The sequence below is a fragment of the Nothoprocta perdicaria genome, unplaced genomic scaffold (genome assembly GCF_003342845.1).
Source record: "Nothoprocta perdicaria isolate Ctin4 unplaced genomic scaffold, notPer1 scaffold_4, whole genome shotgun sequence".
NCBI lineage: Eukaryota > Metazoa > Chordata > Aves > Tinamiformes > Tinamidae > Nothoprocta > Nothoprocta perdicaria.
In genome coordinates, this window is record NW_020455643.1 from 9,206,519 (window position 1) to 9,225,459 (window position 18,941).

At 40.6% G+C, this 18,941-nt stretch overlaps 1 protein-coding gene across 1 annotated transcript in view; it reads right to left on the reverse strand.

Annotated features, from left to right (window-relative positions):
• PSMD1 (proteasome 26S subunit, non-ATPase 1) overlaps window positions 1–18,941 on the reverse strand; it is a 69,990-nt gene that overhangs the window by 46,311 nt on the left and 4,738 nt on the right. The window contains exons 7-16 of the mRNA XM_026045447.1: window positions 18,666–18,892; window positions 17,654–17,714; window positions 16,946–17,074; window positions 16,220–16,308; window positions 15,502–15,580; window positions 14,154–14,327; window positions 13,199–13,310; window positions 12,375–12,571; window positions 11,734–11,829; window positions 11,168–11,232 (exon numbers count right to left, since the gene is read on the reverse strand). Of these exons, the coding sequence (XP_025901232.1) occupies window positions 11,168–11,232; window positions 11,734–11,829; window positions 12,375–12,571; window positions 13,199–13,310; window positions 14,154–14,327; window positions 15,502–15,580; window positions 16,220–16,308; window positions 16,946–17,074; window positions 17,654–17,714; window positions 18,666–18,892 (1,229 nt within the window). The remainder of the gene's footprint in view (window positions 1–11,167; window positions 11,233–11,733; window positions 11,830–12,374; window positions 12,572–13,198; window positions 13,311–14,153; window positions 14,328–15,501; window positions 15,581–16,219; window positions 16,309–16,945; window positions 17,075–17,653; window positions 17,715–18,665; window positions 18,893–18,941) is intronic.

Genomic DNA, 18,941 nt, shown 5'->3' on the forward strand with positions numbered 1-18,941 from the left:
CAGAACCAGACCCAAAGCTCTGAAGATGACTACATGGCGAGACCTTCAAGAGGTTGCCCCATAGCAGTGGGCCACCCAGCAGCATTTCCAAAGCCCCAGGGACAGCAGTAATATTAGATCTGTACACATAAACACAGCTTAGCACAGCTCGAAAAAAAATTAATTGTACTAATGACACAGAAATAAAATCCCATCTGCTCTCTGATASAATCCACCCAATCCCTGATTCCCAATCCACCCTCTCCCTGATACAGGATACTGGTAAATCAAAACTCCCATAGAGCAAAAAATTAATAGAACACTTGTCACACTATATCTGTGAAAACTAAGCAAGCTGTTTTCATCTGCAAAAAACGGGAGCTTCTACCAGTTCCAGACTATTTCTCTTTGGGAAGGAAACAACAGATTTTCCCAAAGTATTGGGCTTCCTACAGCAAGCAGCCAACTCATCATCTTTTCATAGCTTCCATTTACAGTAAAATGTTCAGCTCAAAGGGAGTTGGTTTTGTTTTCGTTTTTGATGTTTTTAGAGCTCTTTAGTTACACAGTAAAATTATGTACAGCAAAAAGGCTTAGCTTTTCCATCCACAGAACAGAAAGTTCTAAAGATAACTTGTCCTTCCAACATTTATTTTTATATATTTAATTTAAAACATATGCAAGTTCGAAACAGAGCCTGATGTAACAACAGCCAAAAAGTTCCAGGAAAGAAAAATATTAAAAATGTGTCTATGATACGTACAGTAGTTTTTCTACTTTCTTCCCTTTTTTGTGATAGTCACTAGTCACCGAAGCTAGATTAAATTCCTTTTTTTTTTTTTTACTCTATTAAAAACTCTATTTTTTTAACTCTACTCATTAATCAAAAGTTGTTAAGAGTTTACTATAGTTAAAGGTCAGAATTGATGGATCATTGTAGCTCTGAAAGATGCTGAGAGTCACAGACTTCTTAGAGATTCAGAAGTCTTTCATTAGTCCTGGATTATTTTAAAACTCAAGGGCAGGGGGAATAAGGAAAAAAAAAACCCTAGAACTTCTAGATATTTAGCTGAAAATTTCAGAAATTAATCCCTCACTCACAGGTGAAACTATGAKCACATTCATGCATGGAGTGATGACAGCAGAAAAGTGACCCCAGCAGCATCACCCGCAATGCAGCAAGCAGCAGCCTCCTGAGGAGCACCACGAAGCAGCGAATGGGAACAGCACCAATTCTGAACTGCTTCCCAGCAGCCAGCCAGCTCAAGACAGGCATCTTTGAAAACTCCCCTGCTACTTAATAAATCCAYGCAGATCAAACAAAAAGAACACTCAGACAGCAGGCAGCAATCATTCATTTTCATAGGTTCATAAAAACGAAGCTTCAACTCAAAATCCCTCATCCCTGGTACCAAAGCCATGTCCTAGAACTCAGATCCATCAAACTTTYTCTGTTGGCCTCCTCCCTCCTCCTCCTCCCTATCTGTTTGATAACAGAAGCAGACAGCGCTTAACAGAAACAGAACACAGAATTAGGAAGGAAAAGGAGGTCTGTGGTGGCGAGCTGTGCAGGTAGATGAAATACTGCCTTTCCATGAGCTCATCTTGGAGGCAGCAACTCCCACATCACCAAGCTCCTCCAAAGCAAATCTGGACTTCAGCAGTAGCTGGCAAAGGTGGTGGGGGAAAAAAAAAAAAAAAAAAAGAGTGCAGGGGTTGTTTGTTCCCATCTTGCAGGTGTCTTCCCTTCCTCTCCTCCCGAAGTGCTCTAGCAGGCTGGAAGTGAACACTCCTTTGAGGGTGCTAATGGGAGCTGTGCAAGGTACATCCTAGCCCTGCGGGACAGGACTAACTGGATTATCAATCCTACCACTAGCATCACCTYAAACTTTCCTTTTCCAGCAAGAACCTCACAGCTGGCTAACAGCACCTGGAAAGAGCAAGAGGGAATTGCCCCTCTTCTGCCTGACCCCTATCTTTGCACATCTGAGTCTGCAGTGAGCAATAACACCAGGACTGATCTGCCGGAAGGGCCCCATTGAGACCGATTCCAAGACCTCTTACTAATCTGAGGTTAGACATCAAGAACAGGAAACGATCCTTGAAAAGGTCTCACCCAGCAATGATGTGTTTTATCAAGGCAGCACGTAGATTTCTCAATTTTTATGACCATAAATAGAAAGTCAACATGTTCCGCTTACTGAATTTAGTCAGCAGCAATACCTCAGTCAGGCCATAAACCACAACCAAACAACTAGTCAAGGTCCAGTCCTCCTACAGGAAAAGCAAATCTCTCCATAGGCAGAAACACGTGACCAAGGCAACATACACATTCACTGTTAACCTCTTAAGAGCAAAAAGAAATTGCTCATCCACAGATTATACAGACAAGCTAAGAAATGAGGTAAAGATGAAGGCAAGATGCAGAACTATAAAATTAAAAGACAATATAGTGAACAAAGTTCTTGTTTCAACAACTGGATCTGCAACATTATACACGGACAAAGACATTACCTTCATTAGCAAGACATGCTTGAAAAAAGTCACTACAAGCTCTTTCAAGAAAGCATAAATAAGGTCATTAAAAGGTAGCTAGGCACAACGTGCGGTGCTAACGATGGAGATTTAGGTGTCTACTACATCCACTAGAATCATCTTCAGTAACACAAATATATAAAACACATTTTAAATATTGGGTGCGAAGTGAGAGGACTTTTATAGTACCCAGCTTCCTCCATAAAGATATCAGCCTAAATAATAATTGACATAAGGTTTACATCACCTGCTAGCAGAACACAAGAGCTTTTATGGCAAAAAGGGCTGGCCATTCTCCAACTGTACAAAAAGATTCATTCAAAAAGTGCATTTGACAAAATTTGTTTGTTCACAGTGAAATGCTCCAGCCAGTTCCGCTTTCCTTGGTATGACAGAACCTTTTACCTTAGAACATACAAGTTCTGTTTAAGTTACCAAAGAAGCAAAAAAGAACACAGAAGTCATAAAGTATTGCATTGAAATATCAGCATCACTCTGAAATATCAGCATCACTATGGAAGGTGCTCAAGTAGCTTCTTTTTACTGCTCAAGTAGTTTCTCTTTCTTTCTTTCTTTGTTCCTCCCTTAACTACTTAAAATACGTTAGGAGACATTCAGTCACTGTTCTGGCTGCCTATCTAATTAAACCAAAATTACAGTACAGACATGGACAGAAGGACTACCTCTAACTATATCCACCTTAGCAGTCTTCGAGGAAAATAYTGGAGTTTGGAAGCTAGCAGAACAGGCATCTTGAAATGTCAATTAAAGTCTCAACATCCTCTGCTCACCACAAGGAAAAAAAAAAGAAAAAAAGAAAACAAATGCAAAACACAAACACACAAAACAAGAATCACACCCTCCCAGCCTTCACACTAAGCCCAGAAACCAAGGCTCAAAAACTTCACTTAATCTCCACTGCAGTGACATGAAATAGGTTTCAGGGCACCAGTCCCAACCCCGAGTGCTGCAAGCTGTAAGCCCTCAGTTAATCCATCACTGATCTTGTGTTCTCCGAGTGTAAAACTTCTAACTGGGTCACACCTGGCCATGTTTGGATCAATTTTCAAATGGAACAAAAATACCTTTAAATAATCCAATGTTAAACAAAACTCAAGGCCCTGAAAGGCTAATGGCAGAGAGCCATCTGTTAACACACAAGAGGCATAGTGATTTCTTACAGCRCTCCATGGAAGAGGTCATTTTCCTACAGCAATTTTCTTATTGCGGAAAAATCTGAAGCATTGCAAGCTGGAATGAGACAGCAAAAGCTTTGCTCCATAAATCTCCTTCTTGGCTGCTATACCTAACAGTATCCTCAAAAGGTAAAGCAACGTGAGCACAGCAAACCTGGCAGGGGCATCCTGAGCACCTAGGGATGCTGCAGCCCAGAGAGGCTCCTCGCTGCCCAGCGGAGCCTCTCCTGGCTCTTCGCCAGGCAAACCAGGAGTCCAGTGTCCTGGCTAGTTCTCAGGAATTGTTAAATATCACCCTGAAGCATTAGATTTCTTTCATCATTTTAATCGAGAAACCCATGTACAGCTGCCGAGAAGCCTTCCTTTGTTTCACTTCCCTTTTGGCTCTTTGGGGTAGCTACCAACATGGCAAAAAACAACAGGCAGTAAATAAGTAACTTGCTTTCATGTTTTTGCTTTGGCATTTGACACCAGGGTGTTTACTGCCAGTGACAGCTTCCTTGAGACAAACTGTTTTCCACGGTTGCAAGGAAAGAGGCTTTCACTCCGCAGAACAGGAGCGGAAGCTTTTTTCTTTTCAAGTAGGAAGCTAGTTACAAAAAATGTATGACTTGCAAAGGTCCCTTTTTGTTTAATAATTTATATCTAAAGCAATTTGTCTAGACACTTCTAAGATTCCCATAATCAAGTTATCCTTTCCAAGTCAAGAAAAAGCATCAAGCCCTTAAAAATTAAGAGCATCTTGTGCTCTAAAGGATCTTCTCTACAAATGCTCTAAACAGGTGATAGCAGCTCATTTCAGGCTCAAAGGCATTAAACCCTGCACAACAAATGAATCTTTTATTCTGTAACACAAACACGCACATCAAAATAAATAAAAATCCAGCAGTGATTTTTTTTTTTTAAACCAAAAATGTTCATCAATCTCATTTAATGGCTCAAAGAATCTCAGTGCTTTTAACGACTTAATTTGAAACTTCATTTGCTGAACAGTGTTTGTAGAACAAACGTAAGAATTTGGTCAGACAAGTAATTCAGTTATAAAACACACTGCTTAAAATGTTGTTTACTATTCAGTACAAGAATCCCTTGTGTTTACAGCCTGAGAAATTGGAAGGAATTTGCTGGAATTTAGGCGAAGGTGAATACACTAGACTGGTTTCTCTCCCTCCTCTCATGCACGCTAATCTAGTGATCCTAGGGTGTTTGAGAGGTTTGCTATAGGCACTATAGGGACTACCTCTAGGTCCAAAAGAGAGTGCCTTCTTGAAGGAAGGCATCTAAATTACCAGTGGGGCAAAAGCAAGGCTGAAGAATCATCTCTGACAAAAACAAGTCATGTTAATCTACTTGTTTGGTGAGGCTTATCAGTTTTCAGTAAGAAATGAAAGCACTTGCTGAGAKTTTCAAAAGCAGCCAAGTGATATAAAGCACTGAGCCCTATTTTTTATAACACTTGTAATTTTGTGTTTTTGTAACACTTAGTAATACTCTAAAGCAAAGAGAAAGAGTTGCCAAAAAACTTACATAAGGTCTTTTACTGCATTGCTTGAAACAATTAACGCATTTGTGCAATTTGATTGTTACAACTACAATTATTATGAGAACATAGATCAGTTTTGCAAGAGGTGCCGGGAGTCCTCCAATGTGCTAAGCAACCTGTGATGTCCCACAGAGATTTCTCCCATTTCAGATTTGCAGATAAATGAGAAATTTTCCAATCTGGACTTCAGTGAAAAGTTAAGGCTTCTTCTTCTTACCTTAAAAGCACTTCTGCTATTATTAACCTTCCATTCTCKGAAAGGGGCCCTCCATTCCCCTCCATCAAGAAGGCTGAAGACAAAGATAAAATGGACTGGAAGGCAAACAAAACCCTTTCAATCTTTTCTACGCAAGGATTAACAAGCAGGTTGGTTACGCTAAATTCCTTTCCTTCACAATTAATACACTGAGCAAGTCACTGGTAAAGCTGCCATCTGCCTTTGGCAGAAATGCAGCCTACAAGAGTTAGAGAAAACAAACTGCCCAAGTGCTACTGGAATAAAATTCAAAACTTCAGTTCGCTTTAAAACAAATATATCATTAAAATATCACAGRCTATATCAACACAAAGCATACAAAAGCAGGAAACATCACTAYTTTGCCTGCATTATCCTAAAAGGACAACCTGAACATAAACCATCCATGGTTCTCTGCCTTTAGGTAGCAGACACTTGGCAGCCAAGACTAAATCTTCCTTTAAAATAGCTTGGCAGCTGTTTTAGTCCCTCATTTGCCCCAGTCCCTTTCCCAGCAGCTTCCCAAAACTTCTGAGCCTTAAGGAACATTTTGCAATGGCCAGAGGAGCAGCAAGGTTCTCCTTTCTTTGGAGAAGAGACCTTTACCTCCCTGCACTTACAACTGCAATCGGAGTAATCAAACCTTTACTTTGCATTTTCAACCCATATTGAAGTCTTCTCTCTAAGCAGATTTATTATAATCTTTAAAACTTTTATCTCATCTAATGCATGAGCTGTGTTTAGAAGCACTGCAGCATTGCTCTAACAAATAACTATATATAAAGACAACTACATAAACCAATCACGTCTTACTGACAAAAACAAAGATCAATTAACGATGCAAAGTTATAAAATTTGAGATAAAAAAAGCCYTTCCATTTTGAAAGACAAGAACACTTTAAATTTAATGTGCTTTCCACCTCACCATAATTCTTTCAAAAGCAAAGGGCGGAGGRAGGGAAGAAAAAGGCTAACCAGAAATCACAAGTACCTTAAATGCTGTTTTCTAACAGCTATGATAAATATTTTAGAAACCACTTTAGCAGAAAGGAGGACTAATACATAAACATCATTAATAAGGTAAAATCTGTAGTTTATGATCATTGGCAATGAATAGCAGCATGACTGAGAGAACAGAGAGATACGTTACAGTATCCAAATATATACACCACTTTTCTTCCTGCTATTTTACCATACAGCCTTTTTGCACAGTCCTGTTATCCACACCCCAATCTCCAAACATCTCAAGCTTTATTCAAGCCTCTGTAGCATGTTACAATAATATTTTACTTTTAAAAGTGTCTCCTGTAAGATGCAGTCATTTTTAAAAAGAAAAGATGTAAAAAGTCTAAGCTTTTCTATGCCATACTACTGCCTTGCTCGCTATGGGGAAGAGAGGAGGAGGCAGCTTTGAAACAACTCTCTTGCACCACAGCATTTTCTGACAATTTAATACAGTGRCATGAGACCGTTGAGTCAAAAAATACATAACTAATGCCCAATTTTCATATGATAATAAGCTGAAGAGGGGGAAAAGGCCATATTAARTCCCATAGCCAGCAGCTGTGGTTTGGATCAGCAGCCTGCAGACTACTTCTAAACAGTCAGCAAAACCATAATGAAGAAAAGCAGTGCTGCTGTCAGTAACATCTACTGGTGCGTGTCCCACTGGAAGCCTTTATGGAGCTCACAAATCCAAAKGGGCTGAAGACTCTGCTCTGCTCCCAGCCCAAGGTGCCCACACGCAGGACGGCCTCCAGCAGCAAGGCCAGGAACAGTTACAGCTGCACTAGTCCCAGCCTGCCCAACTCTTGCACCCCAAGGTGAGGCTTTGAGCCAAGCAAAGACAGGATCTAGCAGTGGTCCCTGCAGGGCTTACCCCCAAAAGCACCATGGAATTCACTGAGCAAATACGGCTGGCGATCCTGCTGCAGAAAYGTGAGTTTCAACTGAGTTTTCACCTTTGCTCCAGGCCACAAAGAACGGCTTTGGAAAAGAACACAGGAAGGAAACTGCTGAACACTGCTGAAAGAGCAATTTGACATTTTTAAAGGGATCTGAGAAGAAGACAGAAGGCATTGTGTKGAACAAAGGAAAAAAAAAGTTTTGCTACTAACGTAAAGAAGATAGCTACAGAGTGCTTTCATATGCTGCATTTTTGGGTTTTGTGTTTTATCTACTTTGCAGATAAAAGAGATAGTGCAGGCAGATGTATATTAAAGACAGTAGAGAATGTTACAATGACTACTTGGCACCTTTTGTAACACACTAGAAAGTTTAATTCAGCAATTCTTAGGAAAAAGTTAATAACCTACACTAGAACATCCCTCCTAAAAAGGCATTYAAAYCTTATTTTGCAGTTTTTTTAAACAATGAAGCAGCCACACACATTCTTTCATAAACTTTTCAATAAATATTAAGTGGAAAAAAAAATCTAAAACAAATCCTGTCCTTAAAACAAAAAAGCTAATCTTCCAGTTACAGTCTTAAAGCTGTTTTTTTTAAACTTCATATGTCTGCTCATGTCACATTATGTTCCCTCACATTTTATTCTGATACTGTGCTGCTTCCACTAACCCTTGCCGTAAGGGCCAGGCTGTGCTCCTGAAGGGGCCCAGGGCTGCAAGCTTGTGCTCACAAGGTGCATKCACTGGAGGAACAGGACAGTGCAGCCTTAGAGAACAGTGGAGTACAGAGACATTGAATTGTGCATAAAAGCTGGCTATGAGCAACTTCAGAAACTTTCAGATGAAATCACAGAATGGTTAAGGTTGAAAGGGACCTCTYGAGATCATCTAGTCCAACTCCCCTGCTCCAGCAGGGCCAGTCAAGTAAGAGGAAGAACATCTATTCACAAAGAGCTGCAACAAACAGAAAGCAAGCTGAGTATTTAGGAGACAAATTTGTGGGCTCCCGCTCTATCCCCTTTACTAATGGTGGTTTAAGGGAATTACCATTCTCAGACAGCATCAACTCCACCCATATCTGGATGTGATTCCTACAGGAGGGCTGCTGTAGTGCACAGTTCAGATGAATTTACACCACCAGCACATTCAGTTCTGCAGTAATGGCATGAACCTCTAGCAAAAACACAGATTGCACTGAGCAAATTTACTCCCTGCGTTCAAGCCCGACTTGACACTTTCCTTCCTGGAACAAATACGAAGAATTTGACTTGACCTCTTCTTACAGAAGCTCAGTCATGTTTCTGCACCTAGGATGAGGTGTACTCGATCTAGTCTAGGGCTGGGCCTTTTGGTTTATAACCAGGGAGAAGAACGCAGACAGTATTTAGATCTCTTCCATCATTATATGTGACTGCAGAGGCCTGGAGTAGACAGACTGAAGGCTCCCTCCAAGAACAATATCTTAAAGCAAAATAACTGATAACATATACTTTATATAAAGCTACCAAATGAAAAGGCTGAGCAATCAAAAAGCAAAGCAGAAACTTGCAAAAGAAGTTAAAAGATCACATAAGAGACAGAGAATGAACCTGAAGGGGCAGATCTGCATTTAGAACTGCAGAGATACCAGCACACAGTAACTGGTTTAGCACAAAGCTCTGAAAGCTTCTCAGCTTGGTAGGAAATAATCAACGTCCAGTTGTGTTATCCATTTGTTGAGAAGAAAAATGACACTGAAATCAGAGATCAAAAGTGCTTTGTCACAACCTGTTTGGAAAAGAGATCCCTGAAACTATGGAAGGCCTGTATGGAATTTTCCTTCTGTACACAGAGACAGAAGCCAGTTAAACAAACCCTTTGGCTTCAGGAGGGGAGCAGATCCCYGTGCAGCAAGGAATGATCTGTGCTCACGAAAGCAAGAGCAGAAGCTCTTGGGAGACGCCTGCTGCCCACAGACAGAACTCGTTTCATTCGTAAATTATGTTAAACTGCAGCTTTTAATGAAACAGAATGGAGCAAAAGTAATTTCTAAACAAGAAGCAACTTGGTTAATGATAAATTAACTGGTAGAGTCAGTAACTCAGATTTTGAATTAACAGTTTTAAGCATCTTTCACCAGCCTGCTTTTCAGGATGAGATAAAAGTCTACCCCAACTCAAATACAAGGCAAAAAAAGGCCTTATTGAGCACTCATTTAAAATTACAGTCATGGACTTTGGTCCAAGTGTGCACTGCCTCCTCTCAGACACGCTCAACTCAGTGCTCAAACTACACAGATTCCTATACAAACAGATGAAGACAAGGATAATTCCCTAGTTATATCAAAAAATTAAATAACAAATGCCAACTCTTACCTAGGGAACTGCAGAGCACACCTTCAAAATACCACTGAGAGGGAATGGCATTCACTTTAGAGAAGCAAGAAAGACAGCACCACTAGCTGCAGAACACATGCAAGCTCAGGAACCTGTCAGGACTTAACACTAGATACTTGATAAATAAATAAAAATAAATTTCAACATCTTTCAACTTAGTTCTAGAGAAATCACAKTCTCCAGGTAGATTTTAGACAGCAAGTAGGCAGACTTACTTGTCTAAGTAATACTGCTTATAGAAGGCCTGGAACAGGCCTTGCATTACTTAACTTTTAATTAACCCTCAATCCTGCAAATATTTCTTCATTTTATTTGAAAATTTCATCTTAGACTGTTCAGAAAATTAAATCATAAGCCCGGAAACCTACAGAAAGCCTCATTAAGCATCTGCTGAGCGCTTAACTCACAACTGACTTAAAAACGAAATAAAACACTGTATCTTCATAAGAACATATTAAACAAAATGTCACTAAACAAACAAAATCACTCTTCCATGACAAGACATCAAGCTCCGCTGAGGACACGAACGGAGCACACACTCACATGCATAAGGATACTACGAAGTTCATCTAACACTCTGTTCAACACCTCTAAGATATCCCTTCTGTCCTAAGAAATCTCAATAGTTAAAAAGCATCTCAGTGAATTTCCAAGGAACACATTGAACAAGTCAATAAAGTGCAAGTTCCTGGGGTAGCTGCTGGAAGGAGGTGGCAGGGAAAAAAGAGCAGTCAGAATTTAAACAAGCAACACCAGAAGGAGATGAGACAGCAAGATGACTCCTGGCAGCAACAGACTCCTCTGGCTCCTGCTTTCTGCAGCTCTGCMTGGCAGGAGTCATTTTTCTACCACTCTGTCCCACAGCACTTTTCATTCTTTCCCAGAGCCACCTCAACAGAACATTCCTCAGTTTTGGAATGGTTTGTTCAGTTCACACACTTCAAAAAGTAAAATTTAAAGCTACTAAAGCCGATATATATATAYATATCTGCATGTAGAGTTACATTACTGCAATATGTACATTCAAGAGATCTATTTTTTTCTTTTCATGGGAAATTTTATTCTGTCATTACTACTGTGCTAGAAGGTTACATTTCTACTACTCACAGCACAAACCTACATGCATCAYTTGTCAAATGAAATCTTCTTCTCTGTGCTTATCCCAGCCACACAACAACGTTCCCATGCGTGTAAAGTCACATATTAAGACTTAACAGCAAAACCAAACCCACAGCTTCTAAATCTGAACCATGTTTTATTTTCTCTATTTTTCTGCTTTTCAACCTCCATTTAGTCAGCAATCAAGCTAGTTAATAACARCAATCGTGTGCACACTTGCTGGAATGTAAGGGACATCGTACTGAAGGCTGTAACAGTGACAGAGGGAGATACTGTACCTGAACAGAATGAAACCAAGCGACTCGACTGCTGCCCGCCTCACATCATCATTCACATCACTCACCTGCAAAGGGAAAACAGGACATTCAGAGCACAGCTGAAACACCTGATGCTACAGCATTTGCAGCCAGGTGTCCAAAAACACAGATTAATCAGGAAGACAAGATCATGTGCAACTTTAGTTGAACAGATCAACTCACATGGAAATACAGCAACTACATACCTATCAAAGAAAAGACAAGTGCCATTTTTTTTTCCAACTTACACTAGTTTTCTTCCAGCCTGTTATTATGCAGGTTATACACGGGAAAAACATCGTCAGTTTTATTGATTTGTTAGTATCAATTTGTAACAATTTTCTTTTTCATGATAGAAACTTCTTTTGCTACAAGTTTATTCATCTTTATGTCAGCAGACCCTGTTAGTTCTTCTCATAATTTTAAGAAAAGCTCTCTGCTTTGGACTAGAACCCTAATAGTGAACACACAAAGCCTGTCAAAATCATCTCTGCTACTCTCTCTCACCAGAAATATCTTGCTATGAGCTCCTCAGCCATGGTACTTACAGCCACATGCAGCAGGCGTCTGATAGCCTTGTTGTTCCCTGAGCCACAGTATGCCATGGCCACGGTGTACATGCCCGAGCGGCGGAGAATTGGATCCTGGAAGAGAAAGCACACATCATAATTCAACAGGATTCAACTATTTCAACTTTAAATACGTTCCACTCTTAAGCTTGGAAGCTGCAACTAGGCAGTCTCAATGCTCTGTTGTTTCCTTGTCATTCTTGGTGATTGCCCTGTTACTTGTCCCTAAAGCACAGATGTTATCTGGTTGTTTCAGGTGGAAGTTGCTACAGAAAGTTGTTATGTCCTCAGGTGCCATTAGGTCCTTGAGAATGAACTGCTATACTGAGCTTCACTTGTTTCTAACCACCACACTCTGTCTGCTCCTTGTTGCTGCTCACAAGACTACTTAAAGATTGAGTATGAGTGGGAGCTAATACAAGAGTCATTTTAGTGCTCTTGGGTTTTTCTCATGGTGAAAAAACAAGCCAACAAAAACTATGAAATGGCTCTATTTCAGATCCACATAAAAGTTTCCCTAGTAAAAACAGCCAGCTTGTCTTAGCTGGAGATTTCAGAAAAGGGCAGGAAGGACACCTGTGTAACAGATGTGGACGTCATTGAGACACAGTCAAACTCACCTTATCTCTGCAGAGACTCTCTATGAGAGCATCTGCCTCCTCCATCCTCCCATACATCACCAGAGCAATTCCGACAGCAAGGCCCCGCAAAATCTTCTCATGCTGGGTCTCCTGCGCGTAGCCAACCATGTCCTCAATAGCCTGGGCATTTTTAGATCCCAGCATAACCAGTCCCAGTGCCAGACCTGCTGCTTCACCTGCACACCACAGAAAGAAGGAAAAAAAAAATTCAGCTCTAACAGTAGTAAGTATTATATCCAGAGAAGCACAGAAGATATAGGCTAAGAGATCACTACTGGACACTGCCATACCCAGTAGTGTGCCTATTATTCCTAAGTGTCCTTAAAAAAAACCCTATCAATTACAATTTAGTATTTTCCCCTACCAATTACAAATTTCTCTTTGTTGAACCAACAGCTGCTTAAATCATTTTCCTGTGAACTTCAAGCAGAGCAGCAGGAACCACCATGAGCATCTCCAGGTCTGCCCCTCTCAGCCAAAAAGGGCACATGGCACTAGAGGAGAAACCAGCCAAACTGAATAAAAAATATGTATCAAAGAAAAGAGCAGATCCACATAAAATATCTGTTTAAAGATCCAAGATGGCTTACCAGAGGTTGGCACAGGGCCAGAACCCAATCCTAACTGAACCTCTGTCCATTGCTATAGAAACTGAAGAACCATTGGAGGTCAAAACCAGTCAATTGACAAAATACATCTGAGAACCTAGAAGTGAGCTATGCTGCTAATTGACAAGCTGGAAAAAAAGTCAAATGACCAGAAAGGCCTCAGCTGGTTATTTACCTTAAACACAGAACACTTACCTGTCACTGCATCATCCTGGTAGAGATTTGTTTTCAGCAAATCATACACATCTTGACGTGCTGTCCCCATGGCAGCCAGACCCAAACCTAAGCTGCCACCGTGCCGGACAATCTAAAGAGAAGCACATACAGATTTAGACACCAGAAAGCAGGGAACAATACGTCTCCAGCTAAAGTAGCCAGACATCTTTTGTCAGCAAAGCTGCAAACTCTTAGCCTTGAACCTCTCAAAATGATCTGTTGGCCTGTTAGAAAAAACATTTTTACTTTCTCAGGCAATTACTCTCTGATCAAAGAGAMAAAAGTTAGGAGTAAAGAAAGAGAGGTATAAAAGGCATTTCAAAGACTCATAAACAAAGAGTACCAGAAGCTTTACACACAGCATAAGAGACTTCCTAAAATATCTTTGAGTTCCTTTTACCCCCACTGAGTGATTAAAGTAGTACCAGAAAACTGTGCAATGGGTAAAAATTGCTGCTCAATAATAGTATCTAAATGGAGAGTTAAACCAGTACCACTAACAGAGTCTACTTCCCCATTGTCCTCTAGCAACATCTGAAAGTAAAATTGGTGAAGCACTACTTTTTAAAGATAAATTAAATCTTGTGCAGCACAAGATTCACCTATTCCTTTCATAGTTAAGTTTTATGCAAAATCAGTGCTTGTATCCTGCAGATTTATTTTAAAAGTAGACAAGTAGATAAGTAGATAGAAAGAAAAACGAAGATAGTTTTAGCATCAAACATCTAAGAACTTCATATAAATCTTACCTGGACTGCTAGAAAAAGGTTATTAAAACCAGACCTTACATTTAAGGCAGGAGGTATCAGTGTCACACCACTCCTATGGTCTTGGCTGCTYATTACCCTCACTTTTCCACCAGCTAGTACCCTTCTACTCCCCCAAGAGTAGTACCCTTCTACTCCCTTGGTTCATCACTGCATCCAGCACTTACATCATTACTGGCATTCTTCAGCTGGTTCAGCAAGTAGTCAATAATGTCCCCACCATGGTTAGCATGAATGAGACCCAGGGCATAGAGRCCTCCACCTTCCTGGTAGGCTGACCCTGGGGAGGTGTCCTTGGGTAGATATGTTGCCATTAGCTGCAGTGCTTCTTTCTCATGACCCTGTAGTGTCCAGCAAGAAGGGAARATATAGGAAAGTGAAAGGTGAAAAAAACAGTGGATGCAAATGCTTTGCTGTAATCTTCAAACAGTTCAAGAAAAAACATATTATAGTCATCACTTTCTAAATCAGGTCTTCACACAATCCAAAATTCAGCCCAGCAAAGTATCCTTCTTAACRTTTTACTCTCTCCACTACTCAAGTACACTGCAAGACACTTGTTAATTGATGTAAATCAGRACAAATTTGGACCTGGCTACATTGTTTCATTCGCTAGAGAACTTCAAAGAGTCTAGGCACAGAGGCAATTACAAAGGCTTCCTCTATTTTAGTACATCTTTAAATAAAGCCTCCATATGAATTAATTTCAAAGAAAATGACTGCTGATGTCAAAAATGTTTGAAATTTACTATAGCGAGGAGTTTGGTTCCGTTACAGAGCCAGGAAATACACTTACAAAATACCTATCTGCAAATATTGCTAGATAGAAGCCATCAACCCTTTGCAACCAAGGAAACAAAATAGAACTATAAAAAGGGAGGAAAAGGAGAAGAAAAAAAAGAAAAAAGCTAAAAAAARACTATGGGAAAGGGATGTATGCTCTGATGCTACAGTAGTGGGAAGAAAAAAAAGTCCAGCTCACACTAAGCTATGCTACTCTCTTCAAGTTCAAAGCCTTGTAACCAAGACCAAGGCCAGAAGCTGCCAATCAAGGCTGGATTGAAAGTATTTAAATCCACGCAGCACGAATCATTTCCCACTCAACAGCCCTTGCAGGTGTTTTGTTCACCAAGGAAAAGGCACGGCTGGGATGCAAGGGCTAACTTGTGAGCTACTGAATTTCGATTAATTGCAGTTGAAGGCTCTCTCCTTGAGCCATGTTTTCCTACCCCCTTTTTGACCATCAACAAAACATGCATCAAACTACATAGGTACAAGATGAAACTGACTTGAYACAGACTGTTCTTTTAGCACAAAGACACAAACTATTTTTACAGCTGTGCCTTTTAAAAGACTAAGGTAACTGAAATGCAGATACTTTCATAATCCCTGTCTCAATGTTTTTAGTGTTCTCTAGCTTAAAAAAAACAAAAAACACACAAACACATATACACACATACACACACACACATATATATATACACGTAGAACAGAGGAGAACGAATGCATCATTACCTTGTGTATAACACCCAAGCTGGCAGTAGCAGTGAACTTAGCCCAGTTAGTGGCCCTGGCCAGCCACTCCAAGTTGTCTCTGGAATACAAAAAAAAGAGAGAGATGAACTAAAATTTTTCAAATAGCCCATTCCTCCCCTTTGTAAGTAACATTTCGCAGCACAAAGAATCACTTGCAAACGAAAAAAATAGCTATAAAGGCAAGAATGCTAACCCCCTTTCCACTCTGTACCTTCCTRTCCTTCAGCAGCCCTGATTTTGGGTTGCTAATAGTCAAGTCATTAGCTACTAGGGATTCTATTGAAGGATGGAAAACAAATGCTCACTATGCAGCCCGTATCAAGCTCTGCACGTGAAACTCAAGAGCACTGGGTCCCTTCAACTCACTCATAAAAATTCAGTCTTGACCTTTCCTTGTGAGAATGGGATGGCAACAGGCACTGACAACCTCTACCAAGAAAATAAACCATCAACTCAGAAGTTCTCCAGCTAGCAACAGAGGAGAAAAAAAGAACCAGATATCCCCACTCCAAATCATGGTTTGCATTCAAATAAAAYCATTTTATGAGGCTAGAGGAAAAGAAACAATCCCAGGTTCTGACCTCCACATTAGCTTTCAGACCTTTTGCTCATTGTTTGAAAATACGAAGCTAAGTAGGGCAACAATGTTGTTCAAACGTCTTTAAATAACACTGGGGCTTCCTTGTCACAGATTTACCTAAGGAACTGGTCGCTGGTTGTACCGCAATGCATAAAGGAGTTTGCTATAACCGTTGCTGTATGACACACGGAGTTCCTCACTGCATCCTGAAAGAACAAAAACAATCAGTATCACCAGTCAGCAGGAGACAAGCCCGAGGTCGCTTAACCTCCCCATCARTGGGCTAGAAAAAGTGGGTTGTAGTTAGCTTTGACTTAATCTGTAATTTCCCTTTAGTGAGAGTCAGTGGATTAACAGAGTCTAATACATTATCTTTGCATTTGTATAAGTTTCTGCAAGAGGCACCATTACTTCAGTTGCAGCTTAACTGAAGAACTCCCTTCCAGCTCCCAGAACTGAGCACAGCAGCATGTGCTGCCAACAACCTTTTCAAGCCATCCATGGAGCACTCTGCAGAATCAGTCCCCATTTCCAATACACTTTAAAAAAACAACCCCTTGAAAGAGATAAACCTACTGACAACCACCCCCTCACTCTTTTTTTTTTTTCTCTGATAGTACACATCACTTTCCATACAAAATATTTCCACGTTTCTAGTGTTACCAAATTTCTAAGAATTTTTTGGCTTAAAGAAAAAAGAGGGTTAGAGACTTAGCACACAGGGCTACCCACATTACAGCATCCCATCAGTTCTGTCTCTGTCTTCAGTGTGGAAATACTGGCCTCTGAACACACATCAGCAAGTTTTAAACACTGATGTATCATGACCAAAAAGGCTCTTACCTTTGTGTTTTTGAGGATCATGAGATCTGTATTGTTGTTTCGTATTAAAAACTGCAGGTGTAACTCAATGGCCATTTCCCCACTTAAAATTTTAATCATTTTTGAGATCTGATCCTTAGGCTCTGGGTTCTTCACATGCAAACGAATAAGTAAAAAAAAAACATAAAAGCATGAGAACACAGCTAACTCTCTGTTAAAATACAAGCATCATCTGGTATTCAGAAAGTTTCTGTYTTACTGGCCAGTTTAAGTTCCAGCTCAAGTGTGTTCTCAGTAAGGTGAAAAGCACCTTGCAGTTCTTTATATTGGCATTAATTAAAAAGAGATTAGACTGAGCTTGACTAGTTAAGCCCTTAASCTTATCTTCTCAATTCTCTCCCTGTGGCTAGCAGTCTGGATGGGGAGAAAGCTCAGGAATGTCCTCTGGTCACAAAGATGATTAARACAGAAGCTAGATCCTTCTATTTTATCCCTTTCTTTTTGGCTAAGTAATACCTGTTGAAATCTATCCACTTCCCACCCTCCTCTAGTTTTCAGTGTCTGAGCTGTTAGATTTTTATACCATTGATTATTTGGCCCTCRGAGAAGGCCCTTGCCTTCAAGCAAAAGTCGGACTCCATTTTTTATGAGCTGAGCACATCCTAACCCTGGAGATTCAAGTAGAATACATAAGAACTAAGCAAGGCAAATTTTGGTAATGGCACTCACAATTTCTGCAGACTTTCCTGCACAAGTGCTTCCTGGCTTCTCGTCTGCTTCCATAGCATCACTGAAATAAAACAAAAATGAAAAATGCAACCCATTTCAAGACKCATAACCAACTAAGCACTGTAATTATGGCTGAGCACTGTTGAAAAAGAATAGCCCRGACTTGTTCCCTGACTGAAAGCAATAGGATTTCAACAGTACAAGGACTGTCTATCTGGATATCACTGCTGAAAAAGAGACCCCTCCACAAATGAATTATGATGACCGGAAGGCAAAAGGTCAGGAAAATCCCACCCTCTAGCTCTATCCACAGGGGCAAAACAGGGATGTTTAGAAGGAACAAACAAGCATGGAAAGATTCATAAAGTATTTCATGCCTTAACCTTTATTTCATCAAGACGGGCAGAATACTTGCTTTTGATTCCATAACCCAGAAACAGCAMAAGCATTTATAACCCATTCCTCCAGGCTGTGCAAGACCTTACTTAAATTTGGCCAGTCTTGATGGAGGTGGCACCCTCCACCACACACTATGGAAGAGGGTGCAGGGGCTGGGTGGCACACAAGCAGGACAGCTCTAGAAAGCAGGGAGCAATGGGAGCACAAACTTCTCTCACAGTGCCCCCAAGTTAGGCATGAGCCTCAGCACTGACTGACCAACCCTCTGAAAACTGACGTTTAACACAAAACTATCTATGACAGTCACTTGCAAGCAGTCAAGAGAACAAGAACTCATGGAATGGTTAATGCTGGCTCAAGTATGGTTTTCTTAACAGGGGGCTTCCTGCAGCTAAGGGTCATTGATGCCATGCCTGCCTTGACTACAAGGCAAAATGTCTTCTTTTAAACAGTGGATACAATTTTGCCCTGMGTAAACTGCATCTCTTGTCTATTAGCTGAAGTGAAGCGACTCAATTGCTTGTAACAGGGTGTGCACACACAGAACAGGCAGCTCCCTCGGAGTGGGGCTGCAACTGAACAGCTACACCTCCTCTCAGGCTGGTGTTCTCACCYGTCTTTCTCTGATCCAGGGATAGTACCAGTGTTGGTGGATCCAGGTACAGAGGCAATGGGAGTACCCACAGTGCGGAGATTCTGGATCACAGAAGACAAGAACTGCTGGCTAGCACTTTCATAGAGATCAAAGCAAATTTGATAGGCCATAAGAAGGTTGTCTTCCTTCACCAGTTTTTCCAAGATGTCACTCACAGCCTGCGGGTCATCCAGGAATATCAGGCACTAAGATGGAGAAGGGAAGGGAAAACAAACAAACAAACAAACAAACAAA